Here is a 17,225-nt window from a genome sequence, read left to right on the forward strand (position 1 = left end):
TGCCCCTTCACCCCTCGTTCAGGTGCCAGGGTTGGAGGTGGATGCCCCTGCCCTGTGGCAGGATGAGAGGTGCACACCCAGCGAGCACTGAAGGGCTGTTGGGTCAGACCCTTATTCAGGGATGGAACTTGCGGTCAGAGCCTCTCTGAGCAAAGCTCAGACACAAAAGCCGAGGGCTTAGAGACATTAGGAACTTCAAACAACACCAATTCCCCAGTTAATTACTGCAGGAGGTGGTTGGAGCAGGATGCAGCACTGAGCCAGGAGGACTTGCCTTAGCAACCAGCTTCATGCACCCCATCATTTGTGGACAGGAGTTACTCCATAGTAGAAGATTGATGCCACACTGACTATCAACACTAATTGCTCTCTGCTGTGTGGCTTGACTTGGGGGAAAAACCCCAGGCTTTCAGGAATGCAGGAAGGGGAAAGACAGAGGTTTGGAAATAGCACAGGGTGGATAGGAGGAAGGTTCTCGAGGTGGATTTTGATTAGGATCCTGATTCCAAAGGTGTTATTCTGGGAGGAAAAGTTAGGACAGTCACAGATGTGCATGCAGAGCAAATTACTCACAGCTTCAGTCGGAGGACCTCAGTCTCCCCAAAATAATCACCCAAAAAGGGCATGAAATCAAATTCAGATTGCAGTAATGAATGGGGCATCCCGCAAGCTTCTTCCACCTAACATGGTTTGAGGCACTCATTACACACAGCCTTAGAGCAGCTGCTGGCACTGCCCGGGCTCTGTGTGTGCCCTGCTTGGGGCACAGCGATGGACTGCAGTTTCCCCTCCCTGGCCTGTAGCTGCCTTCCTGTGGGCTCCTGCCTGACTCCTGCTCCTGCAGTGTCTGCTGCAGCCCATCCTCACTGCCTGCAGCTGTTGGCTGCCGTGGTATTGAGTAGTGAATGTGCAAGTGTGCATGCATGTGTGTGTACAGGAGTCCCTCTCTTGCTTTTTCTCTCTAGATGAACTTATTTTATATAGGAAAGTGAGAGTCCAGAATGGTTCTTTCATGTGCAATAAAATATATTTTAACTGGATTATTTAAATAGCTGATAAACTAAAAAAAATAAAGATATATTTTTGAATAAATGCTTCCTACTTTTTTTTGAGGTTGTGTTTCATGCAGGGAGCAGGGGCAGCTCTGTCCTGACCACGCTGTGCTGCTGTCTCACTGCCCTCAGTGTGAACAGCTTCTTTCTTACATCCAAGGGTCTTCTGCACTCCTGGTGGTGCCACCAACGTGGCTGTGCAGCATCGACAGGGTGGATGGTACCTGAGAGTCCCCCTTCATGCGGTGGGCCACAAACAGGTTTGAGGGTTGAATGCCTCATTAATGTAAATGGCCGGGGCTGGGGAAAGGCATCTCTGGCACGTGCCTATGGGAAAGGCCTTCGGGCTCAGCCCCCACCTGTGACACAGCAGGAACAGGTGTGCATTGCCTTTCTTATTCACCTTTAATTTTTTCAGGACATGAACTTACTCATCCTGACCCAGAAAAGTGTAATGAAATGGTGCCAGAGCAGATAACAGCTACAGTGTGGTGCTTTGACCCATACGGAGCACAGCCCCGTTACCCCACCGCCTGCAGGGCACTGCGACTGAGCCCTGAGCACCCCCTGGTTAAGAACAGGGATGCTACACACAGCGCAGAGAGCACAGAGTGAGGGCACCCGGCCAGGGCAGCTGGACCACAGCAATAGGCAGGGGATATGGATACGAACATGGATATTGGACAGGGGATATGGGGCACCAGACATGGGATAGGGGACATGGATTTGGACATGGATATGGGACAAGAGACACGGGATGGGAGACATGGATGTGGACATGGACACTGCCACAGGACTTGAGACAGGAGACGAGGGACACAAACGTGAGCAAGGGACAGCAGACATGGGACACAGACACGGGACATAGATACAGGACACAGATGCGGATGTAGGGCACGGGCATGGGGCATGCTCTGTCCCACCCGGCGCTCCGGGCACCACGGCATGGGCACGGTTGCTGGCCGGCACTGCGCTGTGCCGCGCGGAGCACCACGGAATGCAGCGCGGCGAGTTCCTTGCTAATGCGACGCTTCCCCTGGCTCACGCTGAGATCATGCTTCAGCTCAGAGCTGAGCTGGGACTCGCTCTGCTCCCAGCCTGCTTGCAACACAGCTGGAGCTGCAAACATGAAAACAGCCCTGCTCCGGGCCCACGGATGGTGTGTTCGGGCGTTCTGTCCTCTCTTCCACCACGGTCTGTGTGTTGGTGCCCTCCGGTCAATCCGTGAAACCCAAATCAGACCTGAGGATTTCCAGCTGGCTGTGGAAGCCCAGCCTCATGCAGCATCCCGAGACATGACCATTCCTCTGCATCTTTGTCCTCGTTCTTTTCCCCAGGTATACTCCCAGAGATGGAAAAACGTCCGCATTCACTCATTAACTCATCTGAAACTAAAAGCACGCTGCGGTCCCAGCGGAAGATGCAATCGCTGTGAAGCACAGCTAAAGCCCGCTGCCACTTGGAGTCACCATGAATCACAGTGTTTTCATAGGGCAATATTGCTACAGTTCTTCCTCTGTTATATTTTAAGACCTTCTCACCCAAGTTTACATAATCAATCCTGAAAGGTACAACGAGTTCCTTGAGATAATTGCGGCGAGCAATCATCCCTCGGTCTCCTTCTCGTTATAAAAGTTATTGGTCACAAAATATTTTACATATTGTCCCCAGAGCATGGGAAGAGATCATAAAGCAGTGCCCTGGGGCCCTCCGCAGCACTCCCCCTCTATAGCATAGTATTATGGGCTGTACCTCAGCTGCGCCACGCAGTCGCGACCGAGTTAATTTTTCTGCTGAAGTTTTATGGCAGAAAAAGCAAATTGGTGCAGCTAATTCCCCATCACATCGCCACCCGTGACAAATCCTTGTCTGAGTTTTAAGGCACAAAGATGTGTGCAGCTGCGGGTTCATTCACCGATCAGTCTGCAGCTGAAATAAGGTTTGCCCCCTCTCACGTTCTGAATCAAACAGCGTGGTTGGAGCTCCCCAAACCAGGGGTTGTGCATGGAAAGGGTGTGCACGGAAACCACACCCCAGCAGCCCTGGCAGTGACCCCAGTGCCCCATCACCTTATCAACCCGTCGCCCCATCTCCCCATCACCTCTCTGCCCCATCACAGCACCTCCCCCCTCATTGCCACCCTCCTGCCCCTCGGTGCAGCACAGCACGGTGCATTGGGACAGCCGGCCAGCCCCGCGGGCAGCGATCCGGCTGTAAACCTCCATTTTACTGCCTGATCTTTGTAACGCAAACAGAGATTAGTTAAAAGGTTTTATATGCAGTGATTGCCCGTGTAACAGCTCGGCAGGTTGGATGCTCAGTATCTTTTGACTGCAACTTTACGGGCTGAAACTAAATTACTCGCTGTCTTATTTTGTTTAGTAATGGCGTTGTTTCTGAAAGGGCACCTCATAAAACAAGCAATTAAAGTGCTGAATTAGCCTCTTTGCACCATGTATAGGAACAGGGGATGCCATTTCTGCGGGTCAGCAAGGGACACGAGGGTGAGGGCAGTGCGGGCAGTGCTGCCTCCCTGGTCCCATAGGCACATGGCTGGGAGTGACCAATGCAGAATTGAGCAGTGTTGCACAGCAACCCGCAGCTCCTGTCTGCTGCCCCCAAGCAGCCCCTGTGCCGAGCACCGGCGGCGCTGTGCCAAGCTGGGGGGTGTGTGCAGCCTGGGGCCACTCAAACGAATGCACAGTAACAAACCACAGCACCTGCAGCATTCCCTGGTTGCTTTCCCATCCCCTTGCCAAAGGTCACAGTGGGAGGTTAGTGTACCCGGGGTGCAGCGCTGTGACCCCATCCAATGGCCCCAGAGGTGGCACTATGGGCACTATGGGCACAGTAGAACCAGGGAACCCTGTGGAGTTGCACCACCCCCTGTGCAGGGCAGTGCTCAGCCAGGAGCAGCACAGCATGACGTGGATGATGGAGGCAGTTACAGACTTTTGTGCCTTGTCCATGGCTGAGATGGGTCTCACCTTGGGGGGGTTCCCTTTCATGTGGAACCATCCCAGATGCTCCAATTCAAGCTCTGGTGAGAGCAGCTCTGCACTTCTTTATTCCTACCTCAACCTAGAAGCCACCCCAGATCCTTTGCAATCTTCTTCATACCAATTTAATTCCAACATTTTCACCTTCCCAGACACAGCCAAGGCCAGCTGATGCTTCCAGCACGGATTGTCCCCGGATCCCATTTCCCAGCTGTGTTTAGCAGCCACCAGCAGTGCATCACGCCCTGCCACACAGAGCAGGAGCACAATGCCATGGCGTGGGGGCACTGCCGCCTGCCTCCCAGCTGTGTTTTTAGCAGCAGTTTTCTGCTTATGAAGTAAACTTTCTCGGGAAGCAAGCGGGAGACACGACAGCAGGCTGAGCAAAACTCAAGGTCACCTCCATCGCTGACTGTGTTCAAACCATGGAACAAACACAGCCTGCTCTGTGCTCAGCATAAGGGCTGCCAGTGCTGCTAGCAGATGTTGTTTTGTGGGGAGATCAGCAGCAATAGAAGGGCGATTATTTTGACAAGATGGATGTTATAGGCCAGGTGAATGCTGGTGTTCACTACCAAACCTGTTCGTTCTGGCTTCACCTGAAAACACTGCTTAAATACGATCCTGCATTCCACGTCTGACCTCACGGCAGGAGGTGTTCTTGTGCAATTTAGAAATAAAAATCCCTTTTGTTCCCAAACAGCAAACGTGGGGACATTTGGGAAGGTCTGACAAAATTCTGATCGAACACAGAGCTATGGTTACTTTTCCTAGCAAGGAGCAACCGTGTTTTACAACGGTGAGAGGTGATTTATGGTTCTAAGGGTCCCTCGCTCCCGGTCCCTGCTAGGGATGCTCCGGGCGTTATCCCCACACCGCGGCAGCGCGGCTTTGCTGTCGTGCCACCGAGGCGGAGGTCGCTCGTCCCGCCAGAAGACGGCCACCGCCGTGCCCTGCCGCTGCCTTCTGTTTCAGCATCAACACTCCCCATAGTTCGCACGTGAAGCCGGCGGTGTACAAAACACCCGCAGAAAAGCGTGCCCAGCAGCGTCCTGCTGCTAAACACAGCTGCCAAGGGGCCTCCAGGAAAAAAAAAAAAAAAAGAAAGAAAAAAAGAAGAAAAAAAAAAAAAGTGAGAGGGGAAAAAAAAATACAACCATAACCGATTTTTGACAACAAATATCGAGCCGTTCGGAACCGCCCGCGCGGTGCCAAAGCTCCCGGCAGCTCCGGGTGGGCACGGCTCTGCGCTAACAGCGCAGCCCAACAGGCCCCGGTGCGGGCCTCCTTCCAATGGGGCTCCGTCGCTTTCCCGTCGGGAAACACGCGGCGGGAGGTGCCTGCAGCGGGGGAGGCGCGGGGCCGGGACGCGGGGAGCAGCTCCGGGAGGAGCGCGGGCGGCGGCGCTGGGCGGCTCCGGATGCCGTGCGGGGCGGGGGGCGGGAGGAGGGGCGGAGCGCCGCGGGGCCCGGCGGCATCGGGGCGCAGCGCGGCGGAGCAGGTACGGGCAGGGGGCGGCGGGGATGGGAAGCGCCGGGCCGGCTGCGCGCCGCGTATCGTCATCCCTTCCGCTCCTTTGCCACGCTCCGAGCTCCGTCCCGCGGCTTCTGACGGCGTCCGGCGGGCGCGGGGTGCGGGGGAGGCGGCGGCGGCTCGGAGGAGCCCCGGTGGGAGCAGGGCGGTGTGGGGGGAGGCTGTTCCTGCGTGGCTGTCCCGCAGCGCGCGGAGCCGGGAGAGGAGAGCTGTGCGGGGCCGCCCGTCCCCAACGCCGGCTGCTAAAGCGTTCGTGAGAAATTGCTTGGGGGTGATCGGAGGGAGCAGGAAAGGCCAAGAGCGTTCTGCTGGCGTTCAGAGCCGAGCGGTGCGGAGCTCCGGGAGTCTGTGAACCTCCCGAACTGTAACCTTTACCCAGTGCTGTTCTGCCTCTCACAGCTAAGGCCGTGGGTTACCATCTCGGCAGGTGTAGCGTTGCTCATAGAGAGAGAAAATAATATTTAAGCGTAGTTCTTTGTTGACATTTTTTTGTGGGATGGGAAACGCTCACTCAGTCACGGAGCTCCTCAGGGTGAGCTCCCGGGCTGACTCGCAGTCACCGGCCCCTACACGCTCTGACAGCAGCGCAGCTCCGGGTGCCAGCGGCGCTTTGGATGCGCTGTGCTGCTGGGTGCAGCCGTTCTTATTTACCCTCTGTTTACACTCGGCTTTCATACCTTAATCTCCACGATAAGAGAGATGGAAGTAGACCGCAGCTCTCTGGGCGTTCCTCTGTCCGCTGCCTTTGGGGACGCTCCCGTTCCGGGCCTGTGGGAAGCTGCCGGGGGCTCTGCCCCTCCGCACCGCACATTGCTCGGTGCCCAAGCTGCGGAGATGACTCTCAGCAATGTGACTGTGCTGCCGTGCGAGGAGTGAGGCTTCTCACCGCCCCTGGAGACAGTGATGCTGTGGGAAGTGGAGGGACGGGGAGAGGTGGGATGGATGGGGCACTGAATCCACTGTAGGGAGCCAGGTGGTGCTTTGCGCCTCTGCCTGGAGCCGCTCCTCGGCACCACGCACATTCAGCAAAGGTTGAGAGGCACATAGCAGGCGGGAGCTGGTAGTTGCTGCATTGTTGCAGGGCCAGAGCAGGGCAAAACCAACCCCACTGGGCATGCTGTGCCCTGGGCTTGGGGGCTCCATGGGCAGTGACATGGTGCCAATCCACTTTCCTGCTAACTGCCATCCTGTGAGCTTAAAATGGGTTAGAAACCTTCCCCATAAGCTGCAAAAGCATCACTGGAGAGCATCACTGCCCTCCCCAGGAGGACACAGCCAGCTTCCTGCTGCCGGCTGCTGCTCCTCCAGCCCTGGAGAACACGGTGTGTGAGCAGAGAACGGTGACTGCAGTATGCATCAGCAGAGAAAGTGTGCAGTAATTGCAGTATCAGGGCTGGGCGCTGCTGGGGTGATTTTACAGCCCCGGTATCACCCTACAGTTTCCAGCAGCGCGCTGAGTTTTGCTGATGTCTTTATTTCCTGTAAATGGTGAATGCCCTGGAAAGAGCCAAGAGCGAGCTAAACACAGCCAGCACTGTCATTTCGTAACGTGGGAGCCTGATCTCACATCAGAGGTGGAGGAGTTTCATTGGGATGGTGCTGGGATTGTGGCCACAGGGAGTTGAAGGCAGTGGCATTGCCCCCTGAGATCAGATGGCAGGGGCTTTTTTACTCAGAGGGCAATCAGGCCGTGGCACTGTTGTGCCCCATCCCTGCAGGTGCCCACGGCCATGGATGGGCACTGGGCAGCCTGAGCTGCTGCCTGCTTTATGGGTTGGCAACCCTGCCTATGGGTTGGAAATGGATGATCTCTGATGTGCCTTCCAACGCAAGCCATTTTATGATTCTATGAATGTAACTTTAAAAAGTGACAATGCCATTCTTCAGTGCAGTGTTTTTATGGCTGCTGAGCAGATGAAGCAAGCTGGGAGGCTCCTGATTCTTAAACCCTCATTAAACTCCATGTGAAGCTGCTTTGCCTTCCCATTGCTGTCAGTAGCCAGTAACGGCACTCTCAAAGTTAGCAGTTAAACAGAAATTAGCTCAAGATGGAGACTAAATGTGTGCACGACTCCTGTAGAACTGAACAAAGGGGCAGGCAGGCTCAAGCCTGGCAGCAGTGACTTTTTTCAGATACAAAAGTGCAGCATTTGCTCTGTACCTCGTGCCGCAGGTTCATGCCTCAATGGAAATAGTTCTTTATTAGCTCAGGATGCTGTGATGGGCACAACATTTATCTCTGGTTCTGTTCTCCCACAGCTGAAGGCTGAGGAATCCTCCAGGTAGCCGACTGTTTTGAAATCCTGCCCCAGGATATTAAGATTTAGTAACACAGATTCTCGCCTCAGAAATAGCACAAAATGTTCTATTTACTCACAATATGAATGTAAAATATGCAGCATCCCTCACATGAGCGGTCGAAACATACCGATATTATCTTAAAGACAAAGGAATTTGGTGGAAAAAAAAAACACATCTATTGTTCTTCCTCTGGCGGGCAGCACACACTGAGCAGCATTCTTGGTCTTGGGAAAGAGTCTGCCCTTTCTAAATCCTCTCCCCCCACCCCCCCGCTGTTCTTGTACACCTAAATACTTTCTCATCCATTTAAGAAAAACTCCATTGAGCCCCATGGGAGCTGAACACCAAGTCCAGTTCCACTGCAGCATGTGTGCAGCTCCCGTGGGCTGCCCCACATCCCCCTGGGCTGCGACCCACAGCCATGTCAGCATGCAGCGATGCAAGCCCTGTGTCTCCCAGCAGCTGCTCTGACCTCGTTTTCCCGCTTGCAGATACCAGGATGAATCTGAAGAAATATTTCGTCCGGGCCCTGCACCGCCTCCAGAAGGGCCCTGGCTACACCTACAAGGAGCTGCTGGTCTGGTACTGCGACAACACCAACACGCACGGCCCCAAGCGCATCATCAAGGAGGGGCCAAAGAAGAAAGTCATGTGGTTCTTCCTAACGCTGCTCTTCGCCTCCTTGGTCTTCTGGCAGTGGGGAATCCTCATCAACACCTACCTCTCTTACGACGTCACCTCATCGCTCTCTATCGGCTTTAAGACCATGAAGTTCCCAGCAGTCACAGTCTGCAATGCCAACCCCTTCAAGTAAGCTGTCCTTCCTCCAGCTCACCCCACATTAGCACGCTCAGTTGTGTTGCTGGCAGAAGATCTGTGAGTCTGTTCCCGGCTCAGATATGACAGTAGGAGCATCGGTGAAAATGGTCCTTCGACTCACGGAGTGGCACTGAAAAGCAAACAAACGAGCACAGTATAAAAACGATTGGCTCGGATCCAGGGAAGGGTTTGTGTACCCGCGGGTTTGTCTGTTCTCATTACCGTATCAGTTAATCTAATAATGGTTATTGCCTCCTTGTAAACTTTCCCTGGCTCAGAGAAAACTTGAAGTTCAACTAACTTGTCACAATCCAAATCAGTCTCGTGATCTCTCCCCACAATTCCTTTCTTTTTCCCCGCTATGAACATCTCTCTTATCACACACACTCAGCTATTAAGAGCTAGTTAAACAGCGGTATCTGCCATGAGCTACAGTAATATAATTCAGCTGTGATTTCAAAGGAGATCTTCAGTAGAGCCGCTTCAGATTTATACCCATACAATAGAGTCGTGCAAGGTGAGATGCTCGTGACCAACACACAGGGATCCGTTGGTTTTTCCTTTCTCCTTGCAATTAGTGTTTTGTGTAAACTATAGCAAATCACTCCAATACAGCTGTGCAGTTCTGTGTGAGCACAACAAGGTTGGCAGCATGGGTTCCCAGTGCCTCTGACTGTCGGTGCATCCTGCTGCTGTGCAGCACATCTGCAGCACGGAGTCCTGGTGAGGGGGCTGCCGTGCACTGCCCGCCCTCCCCCTGTGTCCCTGCAGGTACTCAGAGGTGAAGCCCTTGCTGAAGGAGCTGGACAAACTCATCGAGGCGGCGCTAGAGAGGATCCTGCAGCCCACACATGGGGACCCCATTTCGCCCCTGCCGCTGAACGGCAGCAACACCACTGAGGGGCTGGACTTGGAGCTCTGGAACCAGATCCCACTGGTGCTCATTGATGAGCAGGACAAGGACAACCCAGTCATCGTGGAGATCTTTGAGACCAACCAAAGCGCCGCAGGGAACCAAACTGCTGCTCCTGCTGCCCCCACCAACGCGACGTCGGAAGAGAAGAAGTACAAGCTGGCGGTGAAGCTGGTAAGGGCGTGCTGCTGAAAGCATGTAGCTGAAAGTATTTCTAAGCCCCTATGTGATGATCACTGTAAGCATGTGTTGGTAACTGCTGGGGCCAATGGAGCACCTGTCCAACAGAAAAATGTCCCAGGGAAGTGCCTGCTGAGCACACCCAGCTGAGATCGCTGCTTCCACAGCTTCCCTGGCCGTGCTTTTTGCTCTCATGAGGACAGTGGATGGGGTGGCACGGAGCAGGGTGTGCCCTGGGGGGAACGGGGAGACCTGACCGTGTGTGTCTCCAGTGCAGCCACCAGGGCTCCAACAACTGCACCTACAGGAACTTCACCAGCGCAGCGCAGGCGGTGACCGAGTGGTACATCCTGCAGTCCACCAGCATCCTGTCCAAAGTGCCACTGCAGGAAAGGATTAGGATGGGCTACCAGGCAGAAGACATGATCCTGGCGTGTCTCTACGGGGCCGAACCTTGCAACTACAAGTAGGTGAACGCTGAGCATCCTGCTCTTCCTGGCAAACGGGGATGGTGTAGGACTCCAAAGGCACAACAGCCTTTTTATGTATCAGTTAATGGAAAGATCTCCTCTGCTCCTTAAGTCTAATGGCAGTTCTCGGACGTGATCCTGGCTGAAACAATATTAGGGGATAGCATGGCCTGAGTTTTAGTTTTGGGTGGGCTGTTTGGCTTGTGACTTACTAGCACCCATGAGGCCTTCCTGAGGTATTTAGCAATAATCAGCTGCCAGGCACTGGGTCAGCACAGACCTCGGTTTTACTGCCTCTTTTTACACGAAGCTCTGAGAGATGCATTTTATCCATCTCTGTTTCTTGGGAGTGCCAAATTTACACACAGTTTTGATAAACATGGGTGCACAGCAGCAGCCCAGGCTGCACGGAGCCCTGCCAGCAATGCCACCTCTGCACAGAAGACAACAGAGAGCTATTGTCAAAGAGTGAGGTGTAACACCAGCCGAAGCCTGTTACCAGAGCTCAGAGCAAGCCAGTATTTTTTGGTCTCATGTGCATGACAGAGTATTCTTTTCCATTACGACAAATCGTTATCTTCACCAGCTGTGCTTCAGCTCATGCCAGTACCTGGCTTTTCTTCTTTTCAACAGCAGATTGATTGAAATTAAGTCAGCTGAAATTTCTATGCAAGCGTTGAACAAATGAAGCAATTTAAAGCAAATCCCAGACCTAGCTGCCCAAATCCAGCCTCACCAGATGCAGCATTTTATAACCCTTTAGTTCTCCCTGAGTCACAGTTTGATGCATATGATTCTTCCAGGAATTTCACCCAAATCTATCACCCAGACCACGGTAACTGCTACATCTTTAACTGGGGCATGGACAAAGAGGCTTTGAATTCTTCCAACCCGGGAGCCGAGTTTGGTAAGAGAGAGCTGCACTGAAGCAGGAGGAGTTAAAGGAACAGAAGTGCTGGGAACTGTTCTGTCTCTCAGTGGCAATTTCTGTTACCTGTGACAGATCTATGATGTCCGTTCCTCTAGAACCCTATAGCAGGGAGTAACTTTCTCCAGAGGGGATAAGCACCCAACAGGGAAATTGACAGCATAGAGACAATTGGTGTGACTGCAGCTAGCAGAAGTGTATCGTTTGGCTAGCCAAAGCATGAGGGAATGGCTGAACATTCAATGGGACACTTCCGTTCTGTGCATTTCCCAAGGGTGATGTGACAGACAGACTTGGGTTCTCCCATCAAGAAATGAGATTTCTGAGAGGAAAAGATGCTCGTGTTTTTTTTTCTTTTTTAACTAAAGGCTCCAGTTTCCCGTTCTGAGTATTTTGCCTCCTGTCACAGGGCTGAAGTTAATTCTGGATATCAGCCAGCAGGACTACATCCCCTACCTGTCGTCTGCCGCCGGGGCACGGCTGATGCTGCACCAACAGAAGAGCTTCCCATTCCTTAAGGATCAGGGCATCTACGCGATGGCTGGGACAGAAACCTCCATCGGTGTGTTAGTGGTATGTGTGGCATTCCTCTAGAGCAGATTGTCTGAGAATAATGTTATCTGATGGGACCGCAACCAAGTTTGTTTTAAGTCTTGGCTGAACTGGCTCAAACCAAAAGAGTCAAGGCACACACTAGCTGTGGGCTGGAACGGTTTATGGAGACTTTTATGTAACTGTCCTGGCAAAGTGCTTTATCAAAGCCTTACGGCAGCCCCGGAAGGCGTAGCTCCTCCTGCGTGTGTGGGCATAGCTCAGAGCTTTGCTGTTTGGGTTTTCCTCCAGGATGAGCTGGAGCGGATGGGCTATCCCTACAGCGACTGCACCATGAACGGGTCTGACGTCCCAGTAAAGAACCTCTACAGCGAATACAATACTTCCTATTCCATACAGGTAAAACGTGACTGTGAATCAAACAGGGCTTTTAGGGAAAATCCTCAAAGCAGTTCGAACTTGTGCCAGGCATTCCAGGTTCCCACAGCCTCAGCAATGACACAAAAGGAAGCACGGTAATTCAGAACTCGAGTCTGAACATGCAGTAGCCCCAGGTTTGGAAACAATCCGGTGGAAATAATGCTGTGTTGCAGGATGAAAACCTAATAACACAATTACTAAAACTTACATCAAGAGGTTAGCACCGCTGCTTTGGCAGACAACCACCATTCTCACTGTGATGCAGCTCACGGAGCAAGGAAAAGGGTTTATCCCCACTGGGATGAATGCCACAGGGATTGCTTCCCGCTCCTCTTAATCGTTCTCTTCTCAGGAGAATTAAGTCCTTTCTCACACTGAGAAGGCCACTTGTTTTGTGCAGGATGTGAAGGCAGAGCTTTGTCTTTTCTTCACTTTAAAACTGGGATGAGAAAGTTGGAGTGTTTGTAAACCTTGAATCCCTAATAAAAGCATAGTGCAAACATGGAGCACTGGTTAATTTGTAACTGGCTATAACATAAGGGAGAAGCAGTTCTGAGGGGTGAGACCCCGCAGTAAGGAAAACAAAAGCATTTTGGGGTTATCTACAGATGGCTGAGGGATACATCTCGGATGGGTTGAAGGGCTTTGGTTAGCAAGGTTTTTATATATACATATTTCTGCCTTTATATAATTTCAACAATTGGACCACTTCACCTTTTCTTCTAAGACGCTCGTGTAACATTTAAGCAAATACTTGAAATGATTGCATTATTACTTAGAAGTTGCTAAATGCTCACTGTGCTCCTGTGCCCACATCATTCATGTCCCTTCACAGACTCCTTAGCAAAACCTTTTTCATACCAACCCACGTGCATTTCTTATCACGCAGGCACTCCACGCGCTCTGCCTGGCCAAAGCTCTAAAATTCAATTATCTTCTCATAGACTTTGTTATTGCTTTGTGCATTGCTTCACGAGAAATCCCACGTGGATCTCTGCTGATTAACGTCACGCCTCGCTGAGCTGACGGCACTGCAGCCCTGGATGGCGTCCTGGCATAGCTGCAGCTGTGCTCCCTGCAAGGAGAGAAGCAGATGCCCAGATGAGATCATTCAGATTTCTAAAACCTGCTCTTTATGTCAAAATATTCCTAAAGCCTTGGCTTTAAAGTGAAAACCAGCCCTTTGTCAGCATGTGATAGGAAGCCTGGAGACAACAGGTCTGTCTGTGGATAAAATAGGGCATTTTTATTCCATTTTGGAAGCTCTGTATTGCTGCCATGGAACCCTACAATAACTAGTTTCTTCTGTGCCCAGAATTAGGCATGTAGCTCCTTCTATGCCTGCAAGGTGAATTACCTCCATTTGACTTGCCACTACAACATGTTCTAAAATCCAGAGCAGTAAAACTGCACCATAAAGAAAAGTGTAATTGCAGAGCAACTACAAACAGGCTGGCAAATTCACCCACCTCGTCTTGCCAGTGCAGCTCCCACTGGATAACCGACTGCAGTTGCAGCACTGCCTGTGAGGGGCTGCAGCCCAGCCCCACAGCAGCAGCCCAGCCCCACAGCAGTGCTGGCTTCTGACCACACACAGCCCCAGAGCATTCTGCTCTGTGCAGGAGAACCACAGCAAGGAGCGTGCCTGGAGCAGGGCAGTTCTCAAAGCAACACAGGAAAGTACATCCCCCTTGTAAGCAGCTCTCCCCTCCCTTTTTCCAGGCTTGCCTACGCTCCTGTTTCCAGAACCACATGACAGAAATCTGTGGCTGTGGTCACTACATGTTTCCTTTACCAGAAGGGGTAACTTACTGCAATAACGAAGATAACCCTGGTTGGGGTAAGGACACGAACAAAACCAACCATACAGCTCCCAGGGCACGGGTGTGAGGAGGGAGGGACTCCAAGTCCTGCAGCTGAACTGCTTTTGCTGGCACTGCAGTCCTTGCTCTGCTCAGGCCCTCGGCTCAGTGCTGCCTGCAGGAGGGCACTCGGTTGGCTGCTGCTTTGTGCGAGTTTCTCTTAGAGGGAAGAAAGCAAACTTGTGCAGCGTGCTCATATTGAAATACTGCTTACGGGAAATTAATGTAATCCAGTAAGTGGGTTCTTATCTAAACCGATGCTTTGACTTTTTGTTTTCACCAAACAGCGTATTGCTATTCATCACTGAGATCGAGTATAAGACACAGACAAATTTGCATTGACTCTTGTAAGGAAACATGCAAGTAAGTGCTTAAACCACTTCTGGCAGCTGTAACGGTGGAGGGAATCCTGCATTTCATCTCCCATCAATCCTCACCTCTTTACAATTGCAGAAACCCACGTGGGGCTGCTGTCTGAATGGCACTGAAGTCCCAGTGACTCCCAACAGGGGAAGCCCGGTACTCACATTCTGCTTTCCTCTTTCCAGTGACACACAGTACAAGATGACCATCTCCATGGCAGATTGGCCCTCTGAGGCTTCCGAGGTAACTCCAATTTCTTGTTTTGGAGCAGCCGTTAATAACCACCTGTTGGTAACCGTGTGAATCACTCTGTATTTTTAGAGCTAATGTTCAGGTAGCTTGTGCCTCGGCGCTCAATTACACATGTTCATGTTCAGCCAGCAAACAGAGCCTGGCACCAGGGGTGAAACGCTACGGTGGCACCGCCTTGCGCAACCCTTCCTCGTGCTGTAATGCAACAGAGCTGTGTTAGAACAGGACTATTTAGGACAGGTTTCCTCCTTCGCTGAGCTCCTGCCCTGGCAAGTGCTCGGTTCTGAACGAGTTCTGTTTTCCTAGGACTGGATTTTCCATATTTTGTCTTATGAAAGAGATATGTCAACAAATGTGACTCTGGACAGGTAAGCGAAAGGAACAACCACTTTATCTTCTCTACTGCACCTGTTAACATTAGATTTACATGAGCCTTGGCCTCCAGCCAGAGCACACGCGCTAACGCAGACGGGAGAACAAGCTGCGGCACGTGCTTGCCTGGAAGATACATAAAGCGATCCTCAGCTGCGCTTCATTCACATGCTCTGCTCCCCGTTGGAGCAAGCTGGGTCAGACACAGACCCAAATGCGCAGTTAAAGCCAAAGGAACATTAACCATAACCATTAACATACCCAAACGGTTGCCTGCAGCAGTCTGAAGCGCTGAGCTGCTGGGGTTCAGCTCCTGGATGACTGCGTTCGGCCCTTTATACCCATGTATGCTCTGCCAACAGCAGCAGGATGGGGCTGCACTGCAGCCAAGGGAGCCGATGAGCTATTCACTGATAACCCAAGCCCTGAATTATGGGGAGACAAGGAATGGCCAGATGTGGGAGCACAAACAGCTCCCACGGCACTCACTGCTTAGCCTGCCTGACAAGCCAGTTCTTGTGGAGGCCTCGTGTTAACCCACACATTGCAACACAGCCTTCTGGGGTGGTACAAAGCCCTAACCCAGTCCTGCCCTCATGCCAGGCCTTGAAAGCAAAACAGTGAAACAAAGAGATGCTCAACTTGTGCACGGTGAGCAAACACCCACCTGCACCACCCAGGCTCCCACAAGCTGTGTGTGCGCTGTGACCCGCTGAGTGCAGGGCAGACACTGAGCAGTGATTACCTGGGACTCAGGCCATCAGCTCCTTGATGCCCTCAGAGCATGAACAGCAGGGACTGAGCAAGGGCTCTGCACTGACTGAAGCAGGTGGGGAGAACCCAAGCAGACAGCCCCCACAGGAGGCTCTTGTTGCACATGTGTTGCTTGCTCAGGAGCAGAACCGTGTCTGCCCCAGCATATGGCTGCGAGCACTTCTTAACCTTTCCCTGCACCAGGCAGAAGTTTGCATTGCAAGCAGTTACAGCATGGCTCGGAGCAGCTCATCCCCACGTGCAGACAAGATGCACGCGTGGAACACCTGCAGGGCAGGTTTGCTCGGAACTCCTGCTTTGTGTGTTACAGGAACGGCGTCATCAAGCTGAACATCTACTTCCAGGAGTACAACTACCGGACGATCTCGGAGTCAGCTGCCACCACGGTGAGTGTCTGTGCGGTGCTGCTGCGGTGCTGTGCCACGAACTTGGCCTCAATGACATCATGACATCACCTCCCTGCTCCTATCTGCAGATCGTGTGGCTGCTGTCGAGCCTAGGAGGTCAGTTCGGGTTCTGGATGGGGGGCTCCGTGCTGTGCCTCATTGAGTTTGGGGAAATCATCATCGACTCGCTGTGGATCACCATAATCAACATTATCAGCTGGTGCAAAGGCCTGAAGCAGAAGCGTGCGCGGGCACGGTATCCAGACGTGCCACCGACTGTGTCGGAGCTGGTGGAGGCTCACACCAACCTGGGCTTCCAGCATGAGGAGGCCAGTGCTGCGACACAGGGAGAGGCGCTGCCCCCCGAGCCCGGCACCCCCCCGCCCAACTACGATTCACTGCGTGTGCAGCCACCTCGCAACCCAGGCACAGACAGCGACACCGAGAGCGAGGAGCAACGTCCTGCAGCCAAGCACCATGAGGATGCCTCGGTTTGGGCTGAGTGACCACCAGAGCTCCACCCAAATCAGGGAGCCGGCAGCCCTCGCCTCCTCCCCTCCCCTAAAAACTCTACCTAATAAATCCCTCAGTAAATCTCAGTCAGCATCGTGCTCTGGCTTTAGCACACAGAGCTGGTGTGAGTCGGTGCTGGTACACAGCAGTGGGTTGTTACTTCTCTACAACACAACATGGTTGTGCACAGCTCTGGCTCAGTGGGTGCTGAGCTCCTGGGAGCACCTGGGGCCAAGGAGGCAGTGCAGGCAGGCATAGGGCAGGCAGGAATTACTACAGCCCACTGGCTGGGGACAGAGTGCCCAGTGCTCCAAAGGGTCTGCACTGAGGGCTGAACCACAGGATCTAAGCTGCTTTTGGCTTGAGGTCATGGTATTTCCACGTCTAAGTGACACTAATGTAAACAGAGTGGAAAGAACATCCCTCTGCTGCTCGGAGGCCTCGCACGCTCTGTTTGTAGTCTGGGTTTGCTGCGCGGGAGCTGTTAATGCTGCCTGCAGGTGGGCATGCCAGTTAATGTGTGTCAGAGATAAATA

At 52.7% G+C, this 17,225-nt stretch overlaps 1 protein-coding gene across 1 annotated transcript; it reads left to right on the top strand.

The window, feature by feature from the left end:
- Window positions 1–8,384: 8,384 nt before the first annotated feature.
- On the top strand, window positions 8,385–16,682 carry SCNN1B (sodium channel epithelial 1 subunit beta; the record flags this gene model as incomplete). Its single annotated transcript, XM_079543095.1, has 12 exons — window positions 8,385–8,695; window positions 9,476–9,791; window positions 10,070–10,263; window positions 11,071–11,174; window positions 11,605–11,768; window positions 12,039–12,146; window positions 13,890–14,007; window positions 14,317–14,392; window positions 14,578–14,635; window positions 14,951–15,012; window positions 16,101–16,176; window positions 16,266–16,682. 12 exons carry the CDS (start codon window positions 8,385–8,387, stop codon window positions 16,680–16,682), a joined length of 2,004 nt encoding a protein of 667 aa, XP_079399221.1.
- Window positions 16,683–17,225: the final 543 nt, after the last annotated feature.

Source organism: Tetrao urogallus, assembly GCF_951394365.1.
Source record: "Tetrao urogallus genome assembly, chromosome: 15".
NCBI classification, from domain to species: domain Eukaryota; kingdom Metazoa; phylum Chordata; class Aves; order Galliformes; family Phasianidae; genus Tetrao; species Tetrao urogallus.